At 52.5% G+C, this 26,126-nt stretch overlaps 3 protein-coding genes and 1 non-coding gene across 5 annotated transcripts; 1 reads left to right on the forward strand and 3 right to left on the reverse strand.

Annotated features, from left to right (window-relative positions):
- Positions 1 to 621: 621 nt before the first annotated feature.
- Positions 622 to 13,533, reverse strand: BUD23 (BUD23 rRNA methyltransferase and ribosome maturation factor). Of its 2 annotated transcripts, none has more exons than XM_025425811.3 (12): positions 13,441 to 13,533; positions 11,902 to 11,939; positions 10,479 to 10,574; positions 10,308 to 10,390; positions 10,120 to 10,216; positions 7,323 to 7,419; positions 6,220 to 6,270; positions 5,412 to 5,497; positions 5,147 to 5,192; positions 4,917 to 4,984; positions 957 to 1,046; positions 622 to 864 (listed from the first exon to the last, which is right to left on the reverse strand). In XM_025425811.3, the coding sequence occupies exons 1-12, from the start codon at positions 13,516 to 13,518 to the stop codon at positions 810 to 812; spliced, it is 885 nt and encodes a 294-aa protein (XP_025281596.3). In that variant the 5' UTR covers positions 13,519 to 13,533; the 3' UTR covers positions 622 to 809. The 2 variants fall into 2 exon arrangements, with proteins under 2 accessions (XP_025281596.3, XP_025281595.2); XM_025425810.3 differs by lacking the exon at positions 13,441 to 13,533 and adding an exon at positions 12,038 to 12,280.
- On the reverse strand, positions 1,539 to 1,669 carry LOC112646407 (small Cajal body-specific RNA 20). The gene has a single exon (XR_003127636.1). It is a non-coding gene; the product is annotated as a small Cajal body-specific RNA 20 (non-coding RNA).
- Positions 12,293 to 14,946, forward strand: DNAJC30 (DnaJ heat shock protein family (Hsp40) member C30). Its single transcript, XM_025425814.3, has one exon. It carries the CDS (start codon positions 12,293 to 12,295, stop codon positions 12,971 to 12,973), a length of 681 nt encoding a protein of 226 aa, XP_025281599.1. The 3' UTR covers positions 12,974 to 14,946.
- Positions 14,947 to 19,903: 4,957 nt separating this feature from the next.
- On the reverse strand, positions 19,904 to 23,786 carry VPS37D (VPS37D subunit of ESCRT-I). Its single transcript, XM_025425823.3, has 4 exons — positions 23,591 to 23,786; positions 22,087 to 22,258; positions 21,557 to 21,639; positions 19,904 to 20,987 (listed from the first exon to the last, which is right to left on the reverse strand). The coding sequence occupies exons 1-4, from the start codon at positions 23,726 to 23,728 to the stop codon at positions 20,625 to 20,627; spliced, it is 756 nt and encodes a 251-aa protein (XP_025281608.1). The 5' UTR covers positions 23,729 to 23,786; the 3' UTR covers positions 19,904 to 20,624.
- Between the last annotated feature and the right edge of the window lie 2,340 nt (positions 23,787 to 26,126).

Here is a 26,126-nt window from a genome sequence, read left to right on the forward strand (position 1 = left end):
CCGTGCCTCTGCTGTAGATTTTTTGCTACCAGTATCCTAGCCTTAGAATTTCAGGGTGAACGTGCACAGCACTAACAGGAAGGAGGGGCCCGGAGGGGCCCAGAGGGCCCCTCCACCCCAGCTTAAAGGCTGATGATGCCTGTTCTGTCCCGTGGGCCATATCCATACCCTCCTCCTGCTTTTTCCCAGAAGTCACAAGCGATCCCCAGATGCCCCCAGTCTTAGCATGCTACAGCCCACTAGTAACCCTGAAAGCTGGCCCGATGGACAGCTGGTGCAGCTCAAGGCCAAAAGTCAGCCCAGGCCACGGGCTGCAGAATGCCTTTAACTAGAGGGCAACCAGAGGCCCGGTGGTAGCTGCAGGTCAGTGGGTCCCACAGACACATTTCCGCTTGCCTATCCTTCCCGAATCTGCCTCATGCTGGAATAAACAGCCCGAAATTAAATCTACCGGTGTTCCTTGTAGGTTAAAAGAATGCTTTTCATACATTTAAGTTCTTCAAGCCTCGTCTGGACCTGGGGAACCTGGTGATAGTCCCCCACAGCCCCCACCTCCGCCCCCCAGTAGAAACTCAAGAAATGTGTTTAGGATCACAGAGCTGGAAAATGCCAGAACCGCAATTCCACAGGAAGTGGTTTATTGCTTTTAGAACAAAATAAGATGCTATTAAAACTTTTGTTAAGTGAAGAGAAACTGTTAGAACATGAAAACTTTTCTAAAACAATATTTTTGTCAGCTGACGGATGTAGGCACTTCAACAGAGAAAACTTCTTGCCTGTAATAACCGCGTGCAGCCTAAGCAAACCACCTAGAAGCGGGGCTTGCGCTTGCGGCCGGTGTACTGGGTGTCAGGTCTGACTTCCCTGTGGCAAGGAAACAACAAAGTCTCAGAATAAACAAAGAACCCCCAGGACACCCTCCTCCCTCAGCAGCCCAGCCTGGCCACAACACTCACTTGCCCTGCCGCCTCCGGCGTTCCTTCTTCTCCAGCACCCACTCACGGCTCTTCCTTACTACCCCGCGGCATGCGATCCTGTATGGGATCCTGTGGGGGGAGGGAGGTTAGACAGCTCTGAGCAGATGGGTGGAGTGGCCTGGCTGGCACCCAGGCTAATCCATGCGGGACAAAACTGGTGATCTTCCCCGTGTCGGGTGGCCTCAATGCCCCTTCTGCAACAGAGGTCCCCACTCTCAAGAGACACTCTCCTCCCCAGTGACATCTCCTCAGGCCAGAGCTGCTGTTCGGGAGGAGAGTGGGAGGAGAAGAGGATGGGAGAGGCCCGAACTCCCTCCCAGGCATCTCCGTGTAGAGGACTACCTGGCTCAGGTCGGTTTGCTTGTTAGGTACTGCCTGTGGGACGGGCAGGGAGGGAACCACGGTACTTCTGAGGCAACAGGCCAGGATCAGCTCACGAAAGCCTGCCACCATCCAAGGAGAGCTGAGGTCCTGTGCCCAGTGCCACCACTTCAGACCCTCGTCTCGCCTGGCTATGGAGCTGGCAAGGCTGGCAGACGCCAAGCAGAGGCTCCTGGCAACAAATGTCTGAGGCAGGGTAACGGCTGCCAGCTCATGGCAGCCCTGACAATGACCCTCAAGGGCCGATCTTGGCCTCCAGCCCTGGCTGAGAAGAAAAGGGACCCCTCATAAAGCCCCACGAGAGAGAGGCCCTGAATATGGGGCGAGCCTCTGCCCCCAAACCACATCCCCACCTGCCAGCTGGGATCAAACAGCTTCCAGCCTAATTCTTGCCACAGGGGGCTGCTGGTCATTTGAGTTAACCATTTCCTGAGCACCTGAGTACACGACCCATAGATGTCCTACAGTGGGTATGAACCAGGCCTGCCCTTGAAGAGCCCATGCCTGGGCCTCGGCAGGCACCAGTGACACTAGGCAAAGCAAGTGCCCGGCAGCTGCTGAGGGAGTGACTCAGAAAGGAAGAGCAGTCTGGGAGAAACAAGAGAGCTGCTGAGACAAGTGGCTATTCCTGCAGGCAGAGATAGGGGCAGTGCCGGGACCAGAGTGCCACATGGGGTGTGGCACCGAAAGGACAGAGCAGGTCAGGAGCAGAAAAGTCCCATGTGTGGGATGAGAAGGGGAGGAGTCCCGGTGGGATACCAATGGGAAGAAGCACACGTTCCCTCCTTGGCTCAGGGCCAATGCAGGCCAGACTGCAACATGGACTACAACACGGACCCTGCTTGCTGCTATTTCTCCTCTGTTCTGACCTAATAACAAAAGTCAGAATTAAAAAAAAAAAATCTTGGGGGTGCCTGGGTGGCTCACTCAGTTGAGCACCTGACCCTTCACTTTGGCTCAGATCATAATCTTAGGGTCCTAACGTTAAGCCCCACTTTGTGCTCTGCACTTAATGTAAAGTCTGCTTGAGATTCTCTCTCCCTCTGCTCTTCTGCCCCCTACTCTAAAAAAAAAATTCTGAGAATCTCACTTGGCTAGGCTAGTTCATGAAGATATGAACACGGGTAAGGAGTGAATATGTTTTCTCCTCAGTAAGCAAGGAGCAGTCACTGCTGTCTCTTGGCAAAGGACTGACAACAGGACTTATACCCTTCGGCATGGACAGGCAGGGTACATGAATCAAACGGAAGAGTGCCTACAACCAGAGAGCAGGGGTCTGAGAAATCAAGTGCAAAATAGGCAGCTGCCAACATCGGGGTTGAGAGCACAGGACACAGCAGCAGCCAGTGTGTACAGAAGCAGAAGTGGGGGCCAACTGTGAGCCACAGAAGGAACGAACCACGGGGGAGAGTCATCACGGCAAATAATGGAGTGGGTGGAGGCCGTGAGTGCCCCAACCCAAAGGTGCCAAGAGGGAAGGTGGTCAGTAGCTGCAAATGCCACAGGTGGACTGAGTTCTCAGAGAGGCAGAGACACAGTCAGAGAGAACAGTTAAGATAGAAAGGACAAGAACGGGAGAAGCCCCAATTATCCTGCCAATGGACAACAGCCTCCTGTCCCCCGTCCCCCAAGCGGAGGATCTGCAGAACTGGGGAGACAAGTCTGTGCTGAGCCTGCACACACATGCCCTCTGCTCGACACACTGCCCAAGCGCTCGCTTTACCCCCTCAAGAGATGAACAACAGTTGCTTACCTAACTTTACAGTTAGCGCATGTCATCTGGAGACACCAGTGTGAGGGCTAGAGGGACTACATACACAGTGGATGGAGGAGGTTACACTGAGGGCAGATCCTCTGGGAGGTGGGAGAAAGGGTACTACTCACTGGGATCAAGTGGTGGGCACTTAGAACAAAAAGCATCTAAAACCACCCCACAATCCCCCTACTCCCCCAGAATGGACCCAGGAAGCTAAGGGAGATGACTGTGGTGAGAGGTGGGGATAAGGAGTCAGAAGAATTCAGTCTGTGGTGGACATGAACACACTCATGATCTTCACCACCCATGGCCTTCTAAATTCATTCTCTACCCATTTTTCTTCTTCAACGTCTTAAAAATTTTTAGGCTTTTCACTCCCATCAACCAGAAGGGAGAAATAACCTCCTTCACTGCCTTACCATCAATTATCCAGCCACTGAATGCTGGACACTGTTCACTGACAAGATCTTGCTCTGACATCGGGGACATACCAGTGATATCCAAGTTCTCCTTCTGGCTGGGGAAACCCCCTGACCACCCAGGAAACAAATACATAGGATTCAGAGCACTGAAAGGTGGAAGGAAACAGAGGGTAAAGAGAACTCAACCAAGGACACTGGAAGAGAAAAATGGCAAGATACATTTACCCGTTTTAAGAAATGAAAGGAAGAACGGATTTGTCTTACTACCGTGTAGGAGAAATTCAAATGGGCAAAGATCAAGAGCAGAGGGAGGCCAGCACAGCAATGTCCACACCAGGCAAAGGTGGTGGGGGCCCAGGGAGAGGAGGGGGCTGCCCCCTGGACAGACTTGCGTCAAAGGTAGCAAGATGTGAAGGCCTGGCTGGAGAGAAGGTAAGAGAAACAGAAACAAATAGGGAGAGAGCGGAGGAAGTCTTGGGGTGAAGAGCAAGAGAGTGGCTTTGTCCACACCGGCGAAAGTATCCCTAAAGCAGATACTTAGGGGACGGTTCAGAAATTGGAGGTGGGGTAGAGGCCACAGGCCTAAGTCCGGAGCAAGGAATCTAGAGTTGGTGGCTAAGGCAGCAGAGACGGGGGTGGTGGTGGGGGTGGGGTGGTGGTGGTGTGTGTGTCCAGGCTGGGCCCCAGGGTGCTCCAAGAAGGAACAGCCAGAGAGCCGAGGACCAAACTGAGATGGGGGTTGAGGGAAGGCTTAGGGGAAGCTGGACAGGGAAAGCAACAAGGGAGCGAGGTCTCAGTTGGTGCCTACAGAGCAGGCAGGTTAAGTTAAGGATAGCAGAGAAAATAGACTGAAAAGTAGCCACAGCCTTGGCAGGACAGAAGCTGGTGTGGCCTTGAGGAGAGCTACCAGTGGGGCCAGTGGCAGGAGCAGAGAGCAGCAGTGAGAGAATGGTGCGTGGGGCAAGACAGGTGCCAGATCTGACCCAGAAGGGAGGCCTACGCACAAGGCTGGCTACCGGCGAAGACAGGAGAGCTGGTACAGTGCATGTGGGAGTGGGCAGGAGAGCAGACAGGAGGATGCAGGGGAGCGGAGGGAGAGCCAGAGGGGAGGGGGTCTGGGACGCAGTGGGGGCAGCAGCCTGAGGGAGAAGGGCGCCGCAGACATGCTGGAGGGCCCCCACTGCCCAGCGGGCGGGCGGGAGCAGGCATAGGCCCAAAGTCTCCCATTCTGTCACCACTTTGGTGCCACAGCCACACCTGGTCCTGAGAGCCCTCGTGAAAGCAGAACGCTGCCATCTTCCTTCCGCCCCGTCTGCCAGCCCTGGCAGCAGCAAGACCCCCACACCCAAGGCCGGCCCCAGCGACTGCGGACTGCTTTACCTCTCTCTTGTGAACACGGACTCCTGGACCTCCTCTTCCTCATTACTCTCGTTACTGTCATTCAGGGGCTGCAGAGACCAGAGGACTCTTAGATCATCCCCAGGGTCCCTCCACCCGTCTGCCCTGCCCTGGGAGGCCAGGCCACCCAGGCCTGAGCACTTTCAACAGGTACGAGGCCCCACAAGCAGGGAATCCAAAGGATACAAACCAGCAGACTCTGGGTCCCTCACCTTTGGCATAAAGGTCGAAGGCCCAGAAAACAAGCAGAGGTAGAACCTGAAAGCAGAAAGGAGAGTGAGGGCTGGGCTCATAAAGCCGACGGGGGTGGGGTGGGGGGACGACAGACGACACACAAGTCCTCAAGCACGTCCCCTCTCACACACAGGTGCAGAATAGGAGGGCCTGGGGGACCCAGCCTAGCAACCCTCTGGCTGGCTCGTCACCCCAACAACCCTGCTGCTTGATGCCAACAGCACACTAGCCCTCAGCACTTACTTCTTTGCCTTGGCGCTATTGGGGAAGTCCACAACCACGCCACCAGTGAAGCCAGCCTTGGTGGCCTGGATCGTAATTAGCTCCAACTGAGAAGAGAATGGTGTGAGTCAGGCATGGAGGCTGGGGGAGCACACAGCTTTTCCTCCACTCCCTTCCAGGAGCCAGTCTACTCCCAGGACTGCCTGGGAGAACTGAAGGTCTTCATAAGACTGCTCTCCATTCTGAATCCCCGAAAGCCACACAAGGAAGTGTAGGCTGGAATCAGCAATTCCCTCAAGTCTCCATTTCTATCTAGCCCAGGGACCCATCTTTCCACCTACCCCCTTCCCATCTCAGGAATGGCCACCAGTCAGGAGGCAAACTCACTCATGTTTCATGTTAGGGGCTGGGGACAGCTCCCCACTTGTCTTTCAGGATCTGTACCTATACTCATCCCCATGGCATGACGTTCTACAGGACAGCTTTGCTGTTCTCTCAAATCCTCTCCCAACTTCTATTTAATTGTGTATATCAGAAATAACCTATTAACTGTTAACACCAGATGTCTGTCAGGAGAAAACAAATGCCCTACCCTACCCCCGCAGGTACCGCTACTCTTGCCTAGGACACCAGGTCATAAAACATGCCATCAGGGGCCACAGGGACCTCTCCTGGGGGCTCATTCCCTACTTTTCCCCCCAGTCAGCAACGAGTTCCTTGTCTTGTCACCTCCCAGCAGCGCAAGGGCAGGTGAGTGAGGAGCAGGACAGCTTACCTGTCTTGGGTTTACTCCCCCCTTCCCTGCAACTCTAGTAGCCAAGGGGCTCACCTGCTCGGAGTTCTCCGGGTATAGCTGCAGGACGGCCCGGGCTCCATGAACCTGCAACCAACAGAGACCTCACTCTCCTACAATCATACCATGGGCTCAGGGCCCAATGCTTCTCTATTCCTTGCTCACTAGATATCTGAAACCCCATTAGGTATAGGACACTGTTCATAGGGCTTGGGACATAGCCGTGAACAGAGACAGCCCCCAAACTTTCAGAGTTCACATTTTAGCATGAAAGGCTGCTAATTTACAGCATTGATTTAATGCCAAGAAGAAAAATAAATTAGAACAAAGGAATAGCTAATTTCAAGAGACTGTTGGGTTTACTTTTGGCTCAAGGAAGGCCTCTCTCTGAAGGGACACTTGAGCAGTGTCCTGAATGTAGTGGGGTCCTGGCTAATCACAGGAGGGAAAACCACTTCAGCAGAGAGAAAGGCAAACACAGAAGCCACCAGAACCTCAGGTTAACTCCAGGGCATGTGTATGAGGAAAAGCACATGACACATGAGACCAGCCAGCCAACTGCAGAAACAACCCATCTTAGGAAAACTAGGGATGAGGTGGGGAGATACCAAGAAATACCTGGATCCGTTCATTCCTAGGACTTAAAATCTCAAACTACTGTCTAATCCTACTAAACAACTAAAATCTAGACCGTTAGTCATGAAGACAGATAAAGCTAATAAAGGCTCTGTGATAAATAACCACCCTGCTCCCCACCTGAGCATCAGCAGTAGCGGGGAGAAAGGAGTAGGAGTCAGAGGATTTCTGGGCACTCTGTGAGCTCTACACACAATGTCTTTGTCCTCCCTCTGTGGTGTCCATGCCCCTAAACCAACTTACAATTAAAATTCAGTGCAGCTGGGACATAGGAATTATAATCGGTCTCAGATTTTGACACTGACGTGTTCTGCATTTCATTTGAGGCATCAGACTGCTGAGATTTCTCTTTAGGGCTTAGACCTGGACAGAAATAACCACAAGGTCCTGCGACCCCGGGCAGGCCTACGTGAATGGCCTTCCCGTGGAATACTTCCTACTCCATCACTATCCACAGGAGGAATAAACAGCCAACCCAAACAGGTAGGAGATCTCATACTCACCAGCACAGAGTAAAGCGAAGAAAAAAAGCAGTATAGGCGCTTTGCAGGGATGTCAGACTTCTTGTTTGCATTACAGAGCCACTGTATAGCAGAAATGCTGAGAAAAGAAGGGACCCAGTCAGGAGAGGGACCAACATGTGGTACTCTCCCCAGGCTCTGTGAGACTCTATCACCATGCACACATCCTTGAGCTTCAGGTGAAACCCTCCTGCCCATAATTCTCTTTCTGGGCATGTGCAGATCCACTTCAGCTCACCGTTCTACAATATTGGACAGAGAAGGTTGAATGGAAAGTCAGCATTAACTTCTGTGCAGCCAGTCCAAACAAGTATTTTCTCAACCTTGTTTCACACATGCATCTCAAATTTAAAATTACACAGTATGTCAAGCCTCTCTGCCACCTACCCCTTCTTTCCCTTCCTCTATCCGAGGGAAAACTGTTAGAATAAAACACCTTCATTCATTCGTTCTCCTCTGCAATCAGTTCACTCGACTGTACCTGTTCGTTGTCTTCACCATTCCCAGATTTAAAAACCTCAAACGGTTATCATACACTCCTCTCAGGTACATCCCCCACTCAGGCCTGTGAACATATATCCACGGAACTACAAACCCTACTGGTCTGTCCCACTGCCTCTCCCAGTTTTTATTTCTCTCTACCATTCTCCTGGGGCAACACTACCACCGCCTCCATTGCTTCCACAATCTCGGTTCTCTTCTTGTAAATAATCTACCCAAAATACAGTTCTGATCTGGTCACTCACTCCCTAGCTTCCCGACTACTCAATAAAGCCCAAACTTCTCAACATGGAGCTTAAAAATCTCTCATTCTACCCCCACGGGGATCTATCAGGTGCCACTCTCTGGCCACTTTCTGTGGCTCTGTTCTCACTGTTCTTCACTCAGACACCCTCCCCCCATGCCTAGCGCAATTCCTCAGTTTTCAAGGGCCAGCCCCAGCCCCTCCTCCTCCAGGTTTCCCTGTGCTCTCTGGCTTCTCTTCACCGCTCTGGTGGGTCCCAGGACTCTCCATCACACTCCACACTCAAATTCCTGTTCAGTCGTGTGGCCCGTGTCTTAGAGCACCTCATACACCATGCGGAGTCTTAAAAGCAGGGACTATGTTGTACTTCCACGAGATCCACAGCACCTGGTACCATGTCTTACATATATGAAATGCTACAAAAAGAAAAATAATCAGCTTGCCATATCATCTCTTTAAAAAAAAAAAAAAAAAAGAGGACTTATTCCTAAGATATACAGACCATATCACTGACCTTTGGCTTTCTGCAGCTCACCCAATCATTACTAAAAAGCAATTGCTATCATTGAAAGGTGTTTTCTCCCCTCAGTCTTGTTCCCAAATTTATTTATTTATGTATTTATAATATTTTATTTATTCATTTATTTATTCATAGAGACAGAGAGAGAGGCAGAGACACAGGCAGAGAGAGAAGCAGGCACCATACAGAGAGCCCAATGCGGGATCCAATCCCAGGTCTCCAGGATCACACCCTGGGCTGCAGGCGGCGCTAAACCACCGCGCCACCGGGGCTGCCCTTGTTCCCAAATTTAAAGTCCTCCTTTACCCTAGGAAAAAATTTTCAATTCCAAATTTTTACTGTTCACATCCAGATCCCCACTACTCAACCCATAATCACAGGAGGAGGTATCCCCCCAGGTAAAGATTAAAGATACGACTTCTCCTTCATCCCCTACCTCCACCCCATCATCAACACGTTACACCAAACATTTAACAGAACTTTACCACAGAAGACAAAGAACAACTTCACGTTTTGAACAGTCATTTCAATGTTGTAAGGTCTGTTATCAAAGCACTACATGAAACTTCAAAACTTGACCCTGACAACCCAGAAATGATTAAGCCACTGAAGAGACTGTTAAATTCTGGACCATTCTTCACTGAAGAGCTTTTTTTTTTTTTTTCCCCCCTCACTGAAGAGCTATTAAAAAAGAAGGCAACAAGCTGGCTCCTGAGGCCAACAAGATGGCTGCTGGGGCCAACAAGATGGCTGTTGGGGCTAAGATGATAGCTCCTCAGGCCAAGATGGCCGCTGGGGCTAAAATGATGGCTGCTGGGGCCAACAAGATGGTCACTGGGGCTAAAATGATGGGTGCTGGGGCCAACAAGATGGCCATTGGGAGCTAAAATGATGGCTGCTGGGGCTAAGATGATAGCTCCTCAGGCCAAGAAGATGGCCGCTGGGGCTAAAATGATGGCTGCTAGGGCCAACAAGATGGCCACTGGGGCTAAAATGATGGGTGCTGGGGCCAACAAGATGGCCATTGGGAGCTAAAATGATGGCTGCTGGGGCCAACAAGATGGCTGCTGGGGCTAAGATGATAGCTCCTCAGGCCAAGAAGATGGCCGCTGGGGCTAAAATGATGGCTTCTGAGGCCAACAAGATGGCCGCTGGGGCTAAAATGATGGCTGCTGGGGTCAACAAGATGGCCGCTGGGGCTAAAATGATGGCTGCTGGGGCCAATAAGATGGCTGCTGGCACCCACAAAATGGCTCCTAGAGGTTGAGAAGACCACCCTCCCCCACCCCCACCCCCACCCCCAGAGAAGAGAATCTACACCAGCTGTACCTAAACCTGGAAGTCCAAGATGATCAAAGGAGTAGTTTCAAAAATACAAAAAAATAGACAACTGGGACCACTACTCTAACCTGGGGGTGTCTATTTTTTAGTTTCCTGTGTAACTCTGCTACACAGCTAGTTTGGGAAGCACTAACCTGCAGGACTGAAAGCAGTAAGTGAAAAACTCTTCTCACCTGATACAACCATCAAAGGAGCCTGGTTTGAAGGGGATGCCTTGGCCCATGTCCCCCAGAAGCAGGTCTCCCTCAGTGTCTCGGTCCAAGGCTGCATCTGCATCGGAGAAGAGCACATCAGGGAGAGAGGATGCACAGCTGCTCCCTGCTCATGAAGAAAAGTCCACATTCAAGTAGGACATACTTACCCAGCATGGCAGGGCTGATGTCGATGCCCACCCAGTAGTGCCCTTCATCTGAGAGATAATCTCCACTCAACCCAGAACCACAGCTGGAAAACATCAAACAGGAACTCAACAGTGTGAGCAGCAAAGACAGTCCTTCACCTGGACTACTTAAACCGGGCCCCAGGATCTCACCCAATATCCAACAGGTAACAGGGCTGACCCTCGGGCAGACAAAGGAGCTCCAATGCTCGCCCAGCCATCTTGGTCTGGACATCAATCATTCGTGAGCTGGGAAGGCAGAAAACAACAATCAAGTAATAGAGAAATTCTGAGCTAAAATATCACTCAGTTTAAAAAAAAAAAGGCAAAGAGGAAAAGAAACAATCATCCTGAGGTACTCTCTCCCAGTCACCATACTCAACTCCAACTGTTTAAAACTGACCCCAAAAATCCACGTAATACAACATCAGTTATTTTGGGACACAAATTATAACTCTACCAGTTATGATGCTAATGTGAAGGGAACGAATTACTTGGCTAAGTGACTAATCACTGCAGATTTTCAACTCAGTAAGGCTCTGATATAGTTACTACTTAACGTATTCTCTGGAAGAACTACCCCACCATAGTTACTCTCACATATAAAACTCAACAATGCACAACAAAAACCCAAACCAGTATTGTTTGTGAGAAATATAATGCAAGCCACGTTGGGCTTTCTTAGTACCGTATTTAAAATGAAACCTGTAAAATTAACTGTAATAACACTGGATAACGTACCTTACTTAACGTCTTAGTTTAATACGCCCTAAATATTTCAACACATTACCAAAAAAAAAAAATTCAACAAAATATTAACATATTTCCATACTAAATAATTCAAACTAAGTATTATTTCAATAAATGACTACATCTAATAAGAACAGGTCTATTTTGGGGTAGCCCTATCTACCCCAAGATCAAGAGAAAAAATCACGCAGAGCTCTGCAGCTGGAAAAAAAGTTTATATGGAGAGGAGACATAATGACAATTGAGCCAGAGATTTCTGCTGGCTAGCTTGGTCTTGGACTCTAATTTGAATGGAAAGAAAGAGAATAGTTATATCTAGACTAGTGTATCAGAGAGGGAAGGCTTGAAGTCCCTGTGCTAGCCATCATTTGTTAAATGACTTTACAGTGGCACAACTACCCTCTGAAATGCAAATCCTACACCAACAGTTCTCACGCGAACTTAATAACGTGCGGCATTCTGTGAGTACGCTCTCCTTCCCCGCAAAACCACTGACCCCTTACACGTATCCACGGCCCCCTGCCGATTTTACCACAAGCTTCAACAAATTATTTTGAAATTTGTTTGAAAACCACCTAGAGAAAATAGGTACGATCCACCCCCATTTTAATTCCAAGTTTACTGAGGCCCAAAGGGTTCGAGGTTTGCTTGACGCTGACCTTCCCACTTTAGAACTGCAGTCAGTCCTCGTCCCTTCCTTACCCCACCGCCAAATTCCGCGTGCTTTCCAAGCAATGCCCGCTGTTAAGCCAACTTGTCGGTTCCCGAATCCCCTACCCCCCCCCCCGCCCCCCGCGACACCCGGCAATATGCAGGCTCCCCTTACTTGCGCACGTATTTCCGGGCTTCATTCTTGTCGTAAAACTGCGGGGAAAAAAAAGAGAACAGCGGTAGAGGAGGAATCAAGACGCGGGGCACGCACCACAGGCGGGGAGAGAGGTGAGCCAGAGCCAAAGCCTCACCAGCTCCGGGGGCCCGCCGTGTTCCGGCCTCCTGCCGCGGAACGCCATCTCCACGCCACAGCCTGGAGACTGAGGTGGGCGAGCCAGGAACCCGGCTTTTATGCCATCGGTCCCACGCCCTCCTCTTAGCACGCATGCTCCGCCCCTCTCCCCGCCTCCTGCTTTACTCGATTGGCTACAGGGCCAACGCGCCGCGACCAACACGCGCCTCCCATTGGCCAGTTCGTCTTGCACCGCCCGCATGGTCCTTTCAAGATGGCAGCCAAGCGCGATCTGAGGTGGTCGCGGCGGTTACTGTGGAGGTTGTGGCTGCTGCCGAGCGCTCCACAGACCCCGGGATCCGGCCTGGGCATAGATGTGAGGACTTATTCCCAGGGCGACAGACCATACTCGCGCACGGCGCTCTATGAGCTGCTCGGCGTCCCCTCCACGGCCACGCAAGCGCAAATCAAGGCGGCCTACTACCGGCAGAGCTTCCTGTACCACCCGGATCGCAACTCGGGGAGCGCCGAAGCTGCCGAGCGCTTCACGCGCATCTCTCAGGCCTACGTGGTGCTGGGCAGTGCCACTCTGCGTCGCAAGTATGACCGCGGCTTGCTCAGCGACGAGGACCTGCGCGGACCTGGTGTCCGGCCCTCCAGGGCGCCCGCCGGCGACGCCGGCTCGCCGCGCGCCCCGCCACCTGCCTCTCGAGCCCACGGCCGCGGTCAGGCCGCGACCGGCGCCAGCCGCACCATGTTCGACTTCGACGCCTTTTACCAAGCGCACTACGGGGAGCAGCTGGAGCGCGAGCGGCGCCAGAGGGCCCGGCGAGAGGCCCTGCGCAGGCAGCAGGAGGAGCGGGCCAAGAAGGGCTTCCGCTGGGACGAGACCCGAGACACGACTTTCGTGTTCCTTCTCCTCATGGCCTTCATCATTATGGGCTTTCGTTTCTAATCAGAGATGGGAGGAAAGGGGAGCAGCCCCCAGCTGGCCCCAAGAAAATGGCCTTTCCTGTCTTCTTGAACCCCTTGCCTTCCATAGTCTACCTCTGCTGGGGTCCGAAGGAACTGCTCTTCCTTCCTCGTCCCCGCCCGCCCGGCTTAGCCATCCACCTGCACGTCCCTCCCCTACGGCCCGGAAAAGAAGGCGTTTCAGTGGCAGAGAAACAGGCCCCAAGAAGAAGAGTCCCGAAATCCCGAGAGTGAAGGGTTTTCTGGAGTCCCTTGGGTGCCTGCTTCCAGAGGTTGCCTTCCTGAAGTTGTCAACTTCTGGAACACTTGCTCTGGCTCTATTGTAGAGCTCTGAGCAAGAATGGTCTGCTCCTGCCCCACGTTTGTACCGTGGGGCTCCTGTGTAACCTTGAACCGTGCAATGTGACCAATTGTTGGCTGCCAAAAGAAAAATTCTGGGGTTGTACGAACCTTGTCTTTCTGTGAGTTCCCCAGCCACAGGTGAGACCTGGTGTAGGGTAAGAATATGATCTTTGGAAACCTGGCCATTCTTGTGTGATCAGCCCCAGACCCCACTCCCCCTTCTGCTGGTGGCATGTGGGAGTGGGAAAGCAAGGTCACCCCACGTAAGGAAGGGGCTGTTCCTGTGCTTGTACTTATCTAATGCATGACCTCAGAGAAACTACTGTGGGCATGGCAGCAAAGGAACAAATCATTTGCTCCCTTGAGGTCTGTCACACTTTACTATCCATAATCCTAATGGGCTCAGTGATTAAAACATGATGTTAGTAAAGCAGGTTTATCTTTGAGGCAGTAGGCCTGTCTCCTAGTCACTGCTCTGCTAGCCAGCCCCATCACTTAACTGTGCAGCCCATCCCCTCCCAGAAGCAGCAAAAAACTGGGAGTTTGAGGTCAACAAACTGGGAATGTGGCCTGTCCTTTTGTTTAGCCCCATGTGGCAAGTCCTCGAAACCTGGCTGCTTGAGTTTGGAGTAAATGGTACTTCTAAGGGACTGGAGGAATGTGCTGGAAACGGTTCTTTATTCAGAGCACTGGCTGAAGCTTTTTTCTCTCTGTTTCTAAGTCAAGCTAAGCAGTTGGTCGTTACTTGGCTGGAGCAGTAGTCGTCAGGCTCTCCACTCTGTGTCCTTGCACATGGTGTATGTGTTGGCTGTGAGATTTAGCTGCTCAGGCATTTATGCCCTGCGGCTAAGTGTAAAGCTGTACAAATAGGAAAACCTTTGCAAGAGATCTACCACAAGAGTGAGGACAGAAGTATAGGTTCTAAACAAACCCAGAGGTGCTTTGGTATATTAATAAGAATTCCTGCTCTTGTGAAATCCTTGTAATTAGGATAAGGCCACAGCTAGTTCAGCGTCGTGTCTTGGAAATGATTTAATTCTAGCCTAGTAGGTCTGGGGCAAACTCTTAGTACTTTCAGTGACCATACAATTCAGTGGTAAAGATTTGAGCCCACTTTGGATTCGGACTTGGTGGCTCAGCTAGCCTTGACTTGCGGGGAGGGGCATATGTACTTTTAAAAAGAACATTTAATGCTACTATGTTTCATATTTGGAAAACAAGTTCTTTTTGAAATACAAACAACAGGAAGTGTTCAGCCTCCTAAAAGGTACAGAAACGTGAATCTTAACCAAGCAGCTGGGCGCACAGCAGTGTCCTTGGGGCAGGATTCTATGAGAATTTCTATCAAAAACAATTGGGGTTCTTAGCGGGGTTTGGTTGTAAAAGCACTATTGGTATATAATAGTGGTATTCTCATGGGCTCCTTGATATAGCTGCCTCAAGTTTGTTTCCTTGCAGTGAATATCAAAGGCAAGAACATTCCCTGGGGCCCCAGAACATAGAGGTAGATAGAAAGTTCCAGAAGGTTGTGGGAGTAGGAAGACTTTGTGAAGCTTCTGGAACATTCCATGCTACTTTAATCTGGTTAGTCAATAAAGTTTATTAATCATCCAATTGTAAGCCTCTTCTTAGGCCTAGAACCAAGCTATTCTTATAGTGCCATCCTGCCTGCCTCAGGTTTTTTGTTTGTTTTTCAGTCCAGAGCTGAACTCTTAAGTTCCCACTCACTACTCTCCTTGAAACAGAACCTGGGCTCCTTCTGGAAGGGGAGATGTTGAAGGACCCCTAAACTGGTTCCCATGGTATTCTCCCTTCCCAACTATCCCCCACCCCCCCAAGATTGCCTTAGGTTGTTCCTCTCTGTTTCTCACCTGCCCTGGGAAGGAGAGGCTGAACCAGGCCATAGACATTATCCCCTGACTTCTTAAGGGCTGCTGCCCAATTCCTGATAGTGGAGGAAGGCTCGAACATGTTCAACTTTAGTCCTTTTTCTCCTTTTGATCACAGACTAAACCAAAACTTCCTTGAAAGTTGGACCTCAGACCAAGAAGGATAAGAGCAAACCAGCCTGCTTTGGGCTGTATTGTGGTGAGAATGGGGTTGCAAGTACAGTATGAGGCTGAGTGAGCAGCACACACAAGTCCTAATGGGGAGAGATGGACAATAAGACAGCAGTCAAATGTGTGCTTGTATAGGCAATTGTGATATACTGTCTTTGGACTTGATCAGGACTTTATTCCTCCTGAGCCAACTTTGCCCTTTGTTGCCCTTTGTTTATTCCTGGGTGAAATGATCCTTTACAGATCTCAGCACTGAGTAGGATTTCGTCCTTTCCTTCTAAGGTTCTGGCATTTTATTCAGTCAGTGCACCTTGCCTTCCTTAATGATCCTAGCATGAGCCAAGATCAGTTAAGAATAGCCTACCTTTGGGCAGCCCAGGTGGCTCAGCCCGGGCTCAGTTTAGCGCAGCCTTCAGCCCAGGGCCTGATCCTGGAGACTCGGGATTGAGTCCCATATTGGGCTCCCTGCATGGAGCCTGCTTCTCCCTCTGCCTGTCTCTCTCTCTCTCATGAATAAATAAAATCTTTAAGAAAAAAAAACAAGAATAGCGTACCTTAGACTAATGAGTTGTCCATCTATTTGGGCACTATATAGGAGTATGTGTGTGTGTGTATAATTTATAACATATACATACATATATTCCTTAGGGTCCCTTATATATATGTATATTCTTTATGATCACAAGCTGAGGCACAAGGATGGAGCCCAAGTGAGTGGCCACCATACTTCCTTTTGGGGAAATGGCAGGAGGGTGGGGGTAGTATATCTTAGGCCTTCCTTTTTTTTTTTTTTTTTTTAATCTTAGGCCTCCCTGGAAGGTCACCAGATCCCAGGAAAAGAGGCTGAGAGACAGGACAGCTAATAAGTGGTGGTGGTTCTTCAATCCACTGCCTTGAATTTGAATAGTGCACTAGAATGGGCTCTATCCTGGTCTTTGCCTCCTCTCAATTCCTCAGTTTTGTGACAAGGGCACACACTGCCACCTGCCTATGATCAGGATCATAGGAGAAGGCCTGCCTTGCTTACCTTCAGTACTTTGGTTCTTAGGCCCAGCTTGGGCAGAGCAGTTACTTTGTGAGGATGACTGAGACTTGAGTCTCGTCCTCAAGGGAACTTGCATATACTGAGAACACCGAGTGCCATCATCCCTAAGAACCAGGTGCAGAGAGGTCCTCTTTACAGTTTGCTGTGAGATCATAGCATCACTCTTAATCTCACCACTATCTCTCTCTCTTTTTTTTTTTGTCTTTTTTTTAAGCTTTTGTTTATTTTTTTCATGAGCGACAGGGAGACAGAGACATAGGCAGAGGGAGAAGCAGGCTCCTTGCAGGGAGCCCGTTGCAGGACTCCATTCCAGACTTCCAGGATCCTGCCCTGAGTTAAAGGCAGAGGCTCAACTGCTGAGCCACCCAGGCATCCTCTCACCACTATATCTTAAAGTTGTCTGAACCTGGGGTCCTCTAACTAGACTTGAGGTGCGCTTGCCCTCCCATCCTGCTTTTGCCCCTTCAGCATTCACACTCTCAGTTCTGGGAGTGGACAAGAGAAGACCTGTTTCAGGAGGACCAAGAATGGGCTGAGATTCATGGTCCCAGGGGCCACACAGCCAACCTGCACACAGTGTTTGGCCATGGCTGGCACAGTGTCTTCAAAAACTTCAGCCAACTTTCAAAATTTGGGAGACTGTATAAAAGTCTAGATTTCTGACTTCTCTCAAAAAATGAGAAAACATGCCAGTGCATTCACTCACACACTCGTACTACCACCTGGGAGAAGCTGTTAACATCTGCCTTTTAAAGAGGACATGGCTCCTAGTTCACCATGCTCCCACCAACAGAGGGGAAGTGGTCTACACAGTTGGCCATTTTTCTAATAATAGAGAAATCTCTCTCTATGCCCTGTGTTTATCAAGAACAGAAAAAAAGGGACCATGCATTTTCAAAAAAAAAAAAAAAATGAGAAAGGAAATATTTATTTGTAGAAACGGACTGCTTTGCATGCCTGTGACCTTCCTAGCCCCTGCAGACATTTGAGTTTGCAGATCCTCTAGGCTACATCATATGTTATGAGAGCTCACACTTTTAACCAGGGAAGGAGAGTGTAAACCTTATTTCATTGTGGGACAAGAAAGATCTTTTGAGAAGTCTACAGCAATGGCAAGGTCCTGGACAAAGCCAGAAGTCCTTTGGTACATATAGTAACATCAGTTCCTACACCATCAATTCCTGCATCAATTCTTTTGTGTAAAATCCTTGTATAAATTGGGAGAAACCAACACCTACTCTAACTTGATCTCAAACTGTTTGATTCTAACCTTGGAGGTGAGGTCAGGGGTAAGTTGTTAGCCCTGGCTTTGCAGTGACCACACCACAATTCAGTGGTAAAGATTTGAGCCCACTCTGGTTCAGGCTTGCTTGGTTCAGTAAGTCTTGATTGCCGCCCCCACCCCCACAAATTATGTTTTATATTTGAGAAACAAGGGAGGAAACTTAGGAAAACACTCAAGCTAGTGATTCCTGAACAAGATGTGGACATAACAAACTTTCTTGAAGGGCAGAAACTCCTTATTTTTATCAAAAAGGGTTAGAAGTTTTGTTATTCGGACAACTTTTTGGTTTGGGTTTGTAAAAACACTGGTGGTTGGTAATAGGTGGGACCTTTCTTAGGGGCTCCTTGATGTACAAGTTTGTCCTCAGAGCATTGCAGCCAGGGATGTTTCCTGGGGTCCTGAAACCTGGAAACAGAAAGTTCCAGAATTTGTTAGGCACCAGAGAGCCCAGACTGTCTGGAACCTTCCAGAACATTCCATGTACCTTAAAGCATGCGGGTTAATGAAGTTTATTAACCATCCAACTCAACAACTTTCCCATAGCCCAGAACAGCCCACTCCACTCTGTCAGTATCTGTACCCACCTACCTCAAGTCTTTTTTATGCTGGAGCTGAATACTACAGGGCCTTGTTCCTTACCCTTTCTAAAACAGTTTCAGCTATTTGAGGAGGGTGAGTGGTGTGTAAGACCTTCTGAAGGATATCATCTGGTTCCCTTGGAAACAGTTTTTTCCCCTTCCTAGTCCCTCCCTTGGGGTCATTCCTTTTTTCTTCTTACCTGCCCTGGAGAGGGGAGGCTGAACTACTAGGCTGTGGACATTAGCCTCTCCCTTCCAGAGGCTGCTCCCCAATTCACGATGATGGAGGAAGGTTTAGACACCCCCAATCTCAACTTTTTCTCCTTTTGGTTATACACCACAACCCTGGAAGCAGGGACTGGGAGTGGAAAGCCAGGACAAGAGGGGCCCAACCTGCCCTCATCTGTGCTGAGAATGTGGGAGATCTAACAGAGCTGTTCAGTCTTCTCTCATCTCAGGCAAGTACCCTGTGGTTCTGGTGTCCCTCAACCTCCAGCAGCTCAAGTGCTAGCAGTGAGGACAGTAGGAGAACCAGAATGGGGTAGAGCTGCTCAGGTGGGCACTATCCGTGCATGCTCTGATTGCATCCCTAGCAGGGGTACATCTGACTGTCTGAACTTGAAAGGGCTCTGGAAAGCTCAAGTGGGCCAGTCCCTCCAAGCATTGCTTCAATCTCTACAGCTGCCATCAAGCAGTCACTCAGGCACTGCTTATACATCTTTGTGGACAGACCCCATCCTTCCTATGGTTTTCACCCTTTGGTCTTGACTCTGACCTCTGACTCTACATTTCTAGCCCTTGTGGGTTTGGAGGCCAACCATCACACGGATCTCAGACATCCCCCAACTATTCATCGTGGGATTTAGTCCCAAACTCCTTTTCCACCGTGCACATTAGGGACATGCTAAGGAGACCAAAGGTGGTGGTTTGGGGAGGGTTCTTACAGTGTAAAATTTCAGTGAAAAGTAGAGCCAAGCCAATACTATCCTCTTTCTGGATGGTTCTGTCTCTATTAACATGGACCAAGATCGCATTAGCTTCTACAGCACTCCACCCCCCCTTCTGTTTGTAGGACTATCCATGCTTCCCTACCAAGCTCCATCTCATTAGACTTGACCTAAGCTGATCCAGGGCCTGTTCCTGCTCTCCCCACTTCTTGTCCCAGCCTCATCAGCCAAGGTGGCTACCTAGTATTCACCCTAGCTGAAAACAACCTTCAGCCTCATAGAAGCCCCTCCAGCCCTCAGTGGAGTGGTCATTTGGCAGGCCAGAGCAGGAGCAAGTACCATCCCAATTGGGCTTACAGGCAACCCAGAAAGAGAAGGTGCATACAGATGGGCAGTTGGAGAACAGTGATGGAGCAGAGTATGCTTCTGGCCACAAGTGCTGGGAAGTTAAGAGTAGGAAAGATTCCCACGGAGTTGGTAATCAGAGAAGGCTTCATGGAAGAGGCAGCAGCAGTGCCGGACCTGAAGGACAGCCAGGCTTTGGCTGGGCAGAGAGGAAGGGAGGGCATCTCAAGAGGAGGAAGTGCAGGAGCTCAAGTGTGGAGGCTGCAACAGTAGAGTGGCTGGTTGAAGGAGCAGAGACAAGTCGGGCAGCATATCATCCTCATCATCACATTTATTGACGGCCCCTGGGAGGTGGGGCTGGGGACAGAACATACAAAGACAAGGACCTGCCCTCAAAAAGGTTCCATTCTAAGGAGACGGGGACAGAAAAATACAGAATGGTCTTTCCTGGGGATGCCCCACTCTCATCTGTGCAGGTCAGGAGCCCCTGGCCTACCTTGCCCCAGGGTCCGGAGCATGAGTGGGGCACAGAGTAGCCCCAGGACCATGGTGTCCCTGGCCCCGCAGCTGGGCCTGACCACCTGGCTCATAGGCGGTGGGCCCCAGAACTGGGGAAAGGTAGGAGCAGGACGTGATGGAAAGCGCTCCTGTCAGCCTTGGCATTGTGCTAGCCCAGTGGAGTGGTAGGGTGCGTCAGGCCCCCTGGGGGAAGCAGGCACCTTCCCAGGCCCCAGGAGGAAAGTTCTTTCACTGGGGCTGGCCTGTTACCTGGGAGGCCCCAGCCGGGGAGGAAAAAAAAAAAAAAGGCAGAGCTTCCTCAGCGCCAGAGGCACCCTGCCCACCCCACCTCCGGCCCTCTCTCTGGGCATCTTCCAGGTGACCCTCCTCCCCAGCTCAGCCTCCAGGGCCAGGGCCTGCCTGAGGCCAGGGGGAGGGGCCTGCCCCTCCCCCTACCCAGGCAGCAGGGGGGAGGAGGAGGAGCCACAGATCAAGTTTGTCTGGGCCCCCCACTGGGGGGCCATACCCTGGGTCCTACCGGTGGGGGGGCTCTGGTTGCGAGGGCCGAGGGCTCAGCAGAGGGGCAGGGCCAAGGGGGCACCCGGGGGAGCCCTTCAGAGGGGGCATCGGGCGGGAGTCCAAGGGAGGCAGGCTCCGGGGCACTGCTGGCGGCCCCCGGGCGGCCCCTGTGGGCAGGACAGCTGCAGCGGGGAAGGGTTTGGGGGGCTCTGCAGCAGCAGGGGGAGCCGGCTGGGCAGACCGCTCCCGGCGCCGCAGCAGCTCCTGCAGCTTCTCCGCCTGGGTCCGCCTCAGGTGGGCCAGGGCGCGGCCGCGCTGGAAGGCAGGCAGGAAGGCCTCCAGGCTCTGCTCACCCAGCAGCAGCTGCTCCATCTGCTCCTGGGAGGGGAGGGCAGAGACAGTTGGAGTAGAGCCCCACCAGGGACCTCTCCCCCCGCCCCCCCCAACTGTCTTCCAGGGACGACCCCCCCATAGCTGGGGGATGGGACCTCCGGAGTTCTAGCCTGGGCCCTCCTGGGACTTGCCAAGTGACCGTGGACACACATCCTCTGCTGGGTGGAAGATGAGGCAGAATCAGAGATGGGGACACGCTTGGAGTAAAATTAGGCGTCTCTCATCAAGGCCCCAACTCCCCTACCTCCTTGGACTCACTGAGCACTGTGCTCCCAACCCAGCACTGAGAAGTTAGTCCCGGCTCCTCTGCGGACCCAGTCCACACTGTCCTATGCGGAGACACTCACGGGTGGGGACAATGAGCCTTGTGGTCCAATGAGGACAGCTCGACAGCAGCACAACAGGCTCTACAGGGGCCAGGCACTCAGGGTGGGCTTCCTGGAGGAGGAGCTCTCAACCCCACAGTGTAAGAATGAAGGGGGGGCAACAATAAAATGACAGTAGGTTGGGTCTCCCTCCTTGCTGTCCCCAAGCCCCGCCACCCCTCCTCTCACCTCAGCCTCCTGCTCAGCCTCTTCCAGCTCAGCCTGCAGCCAGCCCAGTGCACAGTGGGGGCTCCAGCGATGCATGCTCTCCTCTGAAGGCCACAGAGGGACAGAGTAAATACCTCCTGCCTTAGGGCCCTTCGTCCAGGACTGACAGGCCAGAGCCCCAGGGCCCATCCTGACTCTCACCCACCCTGTGTGTGGCTCTGTGCCTCTCTCTCGAGCCTCAGGGTTCTCATCTGCACACTGCCCATGGGATCAGTTTGTGAACCGCGCCCCCCCCTCCGCCCTGGGGTTCTGCCCCCATTGTAGCCCAAAAGAGGAAGCAGGGGCTTTGCCCCCTGGAGCCCCCCAGGCCACTTTTTTCCCTTCTGGCCTTTCCAACCCAGTTCTGCTCATCGACTGCTCACTTCCCCAACTCTGTTTCCTAGGAGTAGCACCCCTAAGACTTGCCCAGGGAAGAGGTCTCCCCAAGTCCTGCTGGCAGAGCCTAGCACTTCCCCGGGGCTTGCTGCACCCACCACAGGGACATCCCTCACCCAGTCGCTGCAGCTTGTCCGCACAGCTCTCGGCCACCTCTCGAAGCTCCTGGTATTTGATAGCCAGGGCGGCCCGGCCCATCTCCAGGCGGGGCCGCAGTGCCAGGTTCTCCTTGGCTAGCGCGTAGTTGGAGGCCAGGCATGCCTCGCGCTCCAGCTGCAGGCCCTGGAACTGCCAACACAGAAGAGCCAAGAGGGCCGCTCAGGGGATCTGCCTCTGTTCACCTACGACCACCTGGGCATCGCGGCCCCAGGGCCACGTGCAAGCAGCCCTGCCTTCCTTCAGGTCAGTCGGAGGGCTATCAGGTGGAGGGACCGCAGGAGTCCTGGGTAGGGCTCTGCCTCGAGCTCCCCCTCTGGGCCTCAGTTTCCTCTTCTACAAAGTGAGCTAAAAACATCCACCTTGTGGGGTAGTTGTGAGACCAAGTGAGGAAAACGATGACCGCCTCCACAAATGTTAGTTAATTTTTAATTTTTCAATTAATATGTCTGCTCAGGTCCCTCAGGAGTCCCCCGCCCTCCTCTGTCCCATTTTCCATGCATGGGCAGCTTGCCTCCCGTTCCAGGCCTTTGTCTGCTTCCTCCTCAGGTGTTTGTGGCAAAAACACTCCCCCCTGCTCTTACTCCTCAGAGTGATGTCTTCTCCCTGTCCTCGCACAGCACCCCCCTCAAGCCACCCTCACCCTTCCTCCTGCTGTCCACTGGAATCCCCACACCCCGGGAGAATACACACCCCCTTCCCCTTGATCCCCAGCACCTGCTCCCAGCTTTTCCTTCTCTTGCAAAAAGCAGACCCCCCTTTCTCTCCTGGCTCTGGAGAATGCTTCTTCCTTCTGTCTGTCGGAGGCCAAGCCCCCCTCCCTGCCCCTAGAGAACGCACTACCCTCCATCTGTCCCCTATAGGATGCACATGCCCCTCCTGTCCGCCTCCCTCCCACAAACACTTTCCCTTTCTGCCCCCCACAGACAGGCAGCCCGGGCCTATCTCCTGTGAAATATACAACTTTCTCTTATGGTGGCCTACGGAATACACGCCTCAGCTTCCAGGACCCCTCCCCAGCGGAAGCCACAAAGCCCCCTCTGGCACCCCTAGAATGCAGACGCCCCCCCAGAGGTCCCCCCAGGTGTCACCCAGGCCCCTAATTCTCCCCAATGGAAGGCGCCTCCCCTTTCTGGCCCTACAGAACGTGGTTGTGCGAGGCAGGGCCCCCCACAACACAGCCAACCCCTGTCCCCGGAACACACCTCCCCGGAGCATCCGCTGGAGGACACGCCTCGCGGCCATCCCGGGGGTGCACGGGCGCCTCCCTGGGTCTCCCGCGCCCCACCCGCCCCAGGTCGACTCCGGGCGCCCCCTCCCCCGGGGGCGTCTCCGCGGGGCCCACTCGGACGTGCCAGGTTCCCGCGGCCCCACGGCCCGGCCCGCGCGGCCCTCCGGTGGGTCGGCAGGTCCGGCAGGCCGCGGCCCGTCCCCCGCGCCCCCCGCCCGCGCCCCCCGCGCTACCTTCCTGCTGAGCCGCACGATCCGGTCCAGCTTGGGCTCATCCTGAAGCAGGTCCCGGAGCTGCCCGGTGCTGAGGATCCCAAAGCGCCCCGGGCTGCCGGGCTCCGGCCCCGCCCGCGCCGCCCGGGCCCGGTACATGCCGCCCGCCCGCGCCCCCAGCTCGGCTGCTGGCTCGGCCCGCTCGGCCCGCTCCGCCCCGGCTCCGCTCCGCTCCGCTCCGGCTCCGGGATCCGGCTCTGGCTCCGGCCGCGCGCCGCGCTCTGCCGCCAGAGGGCGCCCCGCCCGCCCTTAAAGGGGCCGCGTCGCTGGGGGTGGGGGTGGGGCGGGAGGGGGCGGGAGGGGGCGGGAGGGGGCGGGCCGCACCCGGGGCGCCCCGGCAGAGCCGCGCCTCCCGCACCCTAGAGCTCCCGGCACCGGGCGGGTGCCTAGAGGCCGTCTCTCTCCGCACCCCTGCTCCCGCCGTCATTCACCACGCCCCCCCACTCCCACCCCGGGCGCGCTCGCTCCCACCCCAGGCGTTTACAGTTTGCAGGGCTATTTCACATTCCTCTCTTGGATTCGCACAACAATTTCCCGGGTTTGGCTGGGCGCCAGGAGCTTCTGCCCTGTTGCTAACTCGGACAAGTCCTTTACCTCCCCGAGACTCAGTGTTCTCTTCTGTAAAATGGGGCAATAACATACCGTGAGGATTCGAGCTCGTGGATGCTGAGTGGCTCACCTGGAGCAAGTGAATACCTAATGTGATTGTTATATTGGAGATGAGGGAACAGATGCACATAGATGATGTCATCTCCCCAAAGTCACACTACAGGTACATGATAGTCTCGATTCTTGCTGCCTGTGCAGCGTGCACGGAGCACGTAGTTCCTCTCTGTGCCTGGTACTGGGCTAGGCTCCGTGAGGGCATGGTCTATGCCCTCAGAGAGCTCATGGATTAAAGCAAAGTCATGTTCTCAGCTTCCTTTAGTACAAGACAGAATGGCAGGTGTCACCCCATAATGTCTTCCTTTGTAATTCCCATGGGATGCCAGAGGATGTCCTGTACCTTATCTTCAAGAATAGGCTTGGCAGGGACTCCTGGGTGGCTCAGCGGCTTAACGCCTGCCTTCTGCCCAGGGCATAATCCTGGAGATCCGGGATCAAGTCCCACGTTGGGCTCCCTGCATGGAGCCTGCTTCTCCTTCTGCCTCTCTCTCTCTCTCTCTCTCTTTCTCTGTGTGTGTGTCTCTCATGAATAAATAAAAAATAAAATCTAGAAAGAAAGAAAGAAAGAAAGAAAGAAAGAAAGAAAGAAAGAAAGAAAGAAAGAAAGAAAAAGAATAGGCTTGGTCAGTGCCATTGTCAGGAAACAGACACTCAGAGATTAAGTCAATTTGTCTAAAATCAAGCAGCAGTGAGTGAGCTTCTTCCAACTCACTGCACTAAGAAAGCACAGAGGTGGGATCAAGACAATCAGAAAACCTCAGAGGATGGGGGTGGAGTTGGGGGAGACACCACAAGAGGTGATATTTGAGCTGGGTTTTGAGGGATGAACAGGAGTTCTGAAGCTGAATGGAAAAATAATGAACCTAAAGAGAAGTTCATAAGCCAAGGACTTTCCCAATCCATCCAGAGCACACTGGACATGGTAGAGATATCAGAGAAGGAGAGGCAAAACTGATGGATTCAGGCAGGACACGCTTGTTGACAGACTATGACAATTTTCCCTCCACATTTTTATAACTGAAATTTGGTTTTCCCCTTCAAGATTCAGCTGGAACACCACCACCTCCAGGAAGCCCTCCCTACCTCCTCTGGCTGGGTTGTGTGCCCCTCTCTTGTGGGCTCCTTCTGGGTTGTGTGTTCCTCTCTTCTGTCCCTCCACCCTGGTCCTGCACCTCTGCACTTCCCAATTTCCTGGCTATGATCTCCCGGATTCTGCTTGGATTCCTCAGGCCTCACCATTTCCACTAAGCTTCCAGGGTTCCCCTAGACACTCCCCCTGCCTGGCCCTCCTTTGGCCCCTTCCTACCCTGGGCTTCAGGACTTCTTCACTCTGGGAGGCGCTAGTAAGATCAGATCTGATGGGAGACACCTGCCCCAGCTCCTCCCCTCTTTCCTGCCACTCCCCTGTTGTTCAGTGGATCATCTGTTGAATGCTCCACAGCAATGCATCCCATAAACTTTCCCCATACTCCTCAGACCCTCACACCCACTCCTGCCCCTCTCAGGAGATAACTCTGTTGCCCATCACATGGAGAAACTTCTGCCAACTTTCTGCCTTGCCTCTTTGGGTTTTTTCTGCATCTGCCCTGGCTCCCTTCCAAGATTTAAATTTCTCCCCTGAGTCCAGGAAGAGCAGCTCCCCTCATTCCAAAACCAACCCAGGTACCTTTGCTATTCACCTTTACCTGCCTCCCCCCAGCTGCCTTGACCCAATATAGTAGTTATGTCTCTCTTCCTCTCTCTGGCTCTTTCAACTTTAATCTCTGCTATTAGGCTAGCACCTTCCTTTTACCAATCCCCCCCCTAATATTTTGAAGTAATGTGTGATGGA

The sequence above is a fragment of the Canis lupus genome, chromosome 6, assembly GCF_003254725.2.
Source record: "Canis lupus dingo isolate Sandy chromosome 6, ASM325472v2, whole genome shotgun sequence".
Lineage (NCBI taxonomy): Eukaryota > Metazoa > Chordata > Mammalia > Carnivora > Canidae > Canis > Canis lupus.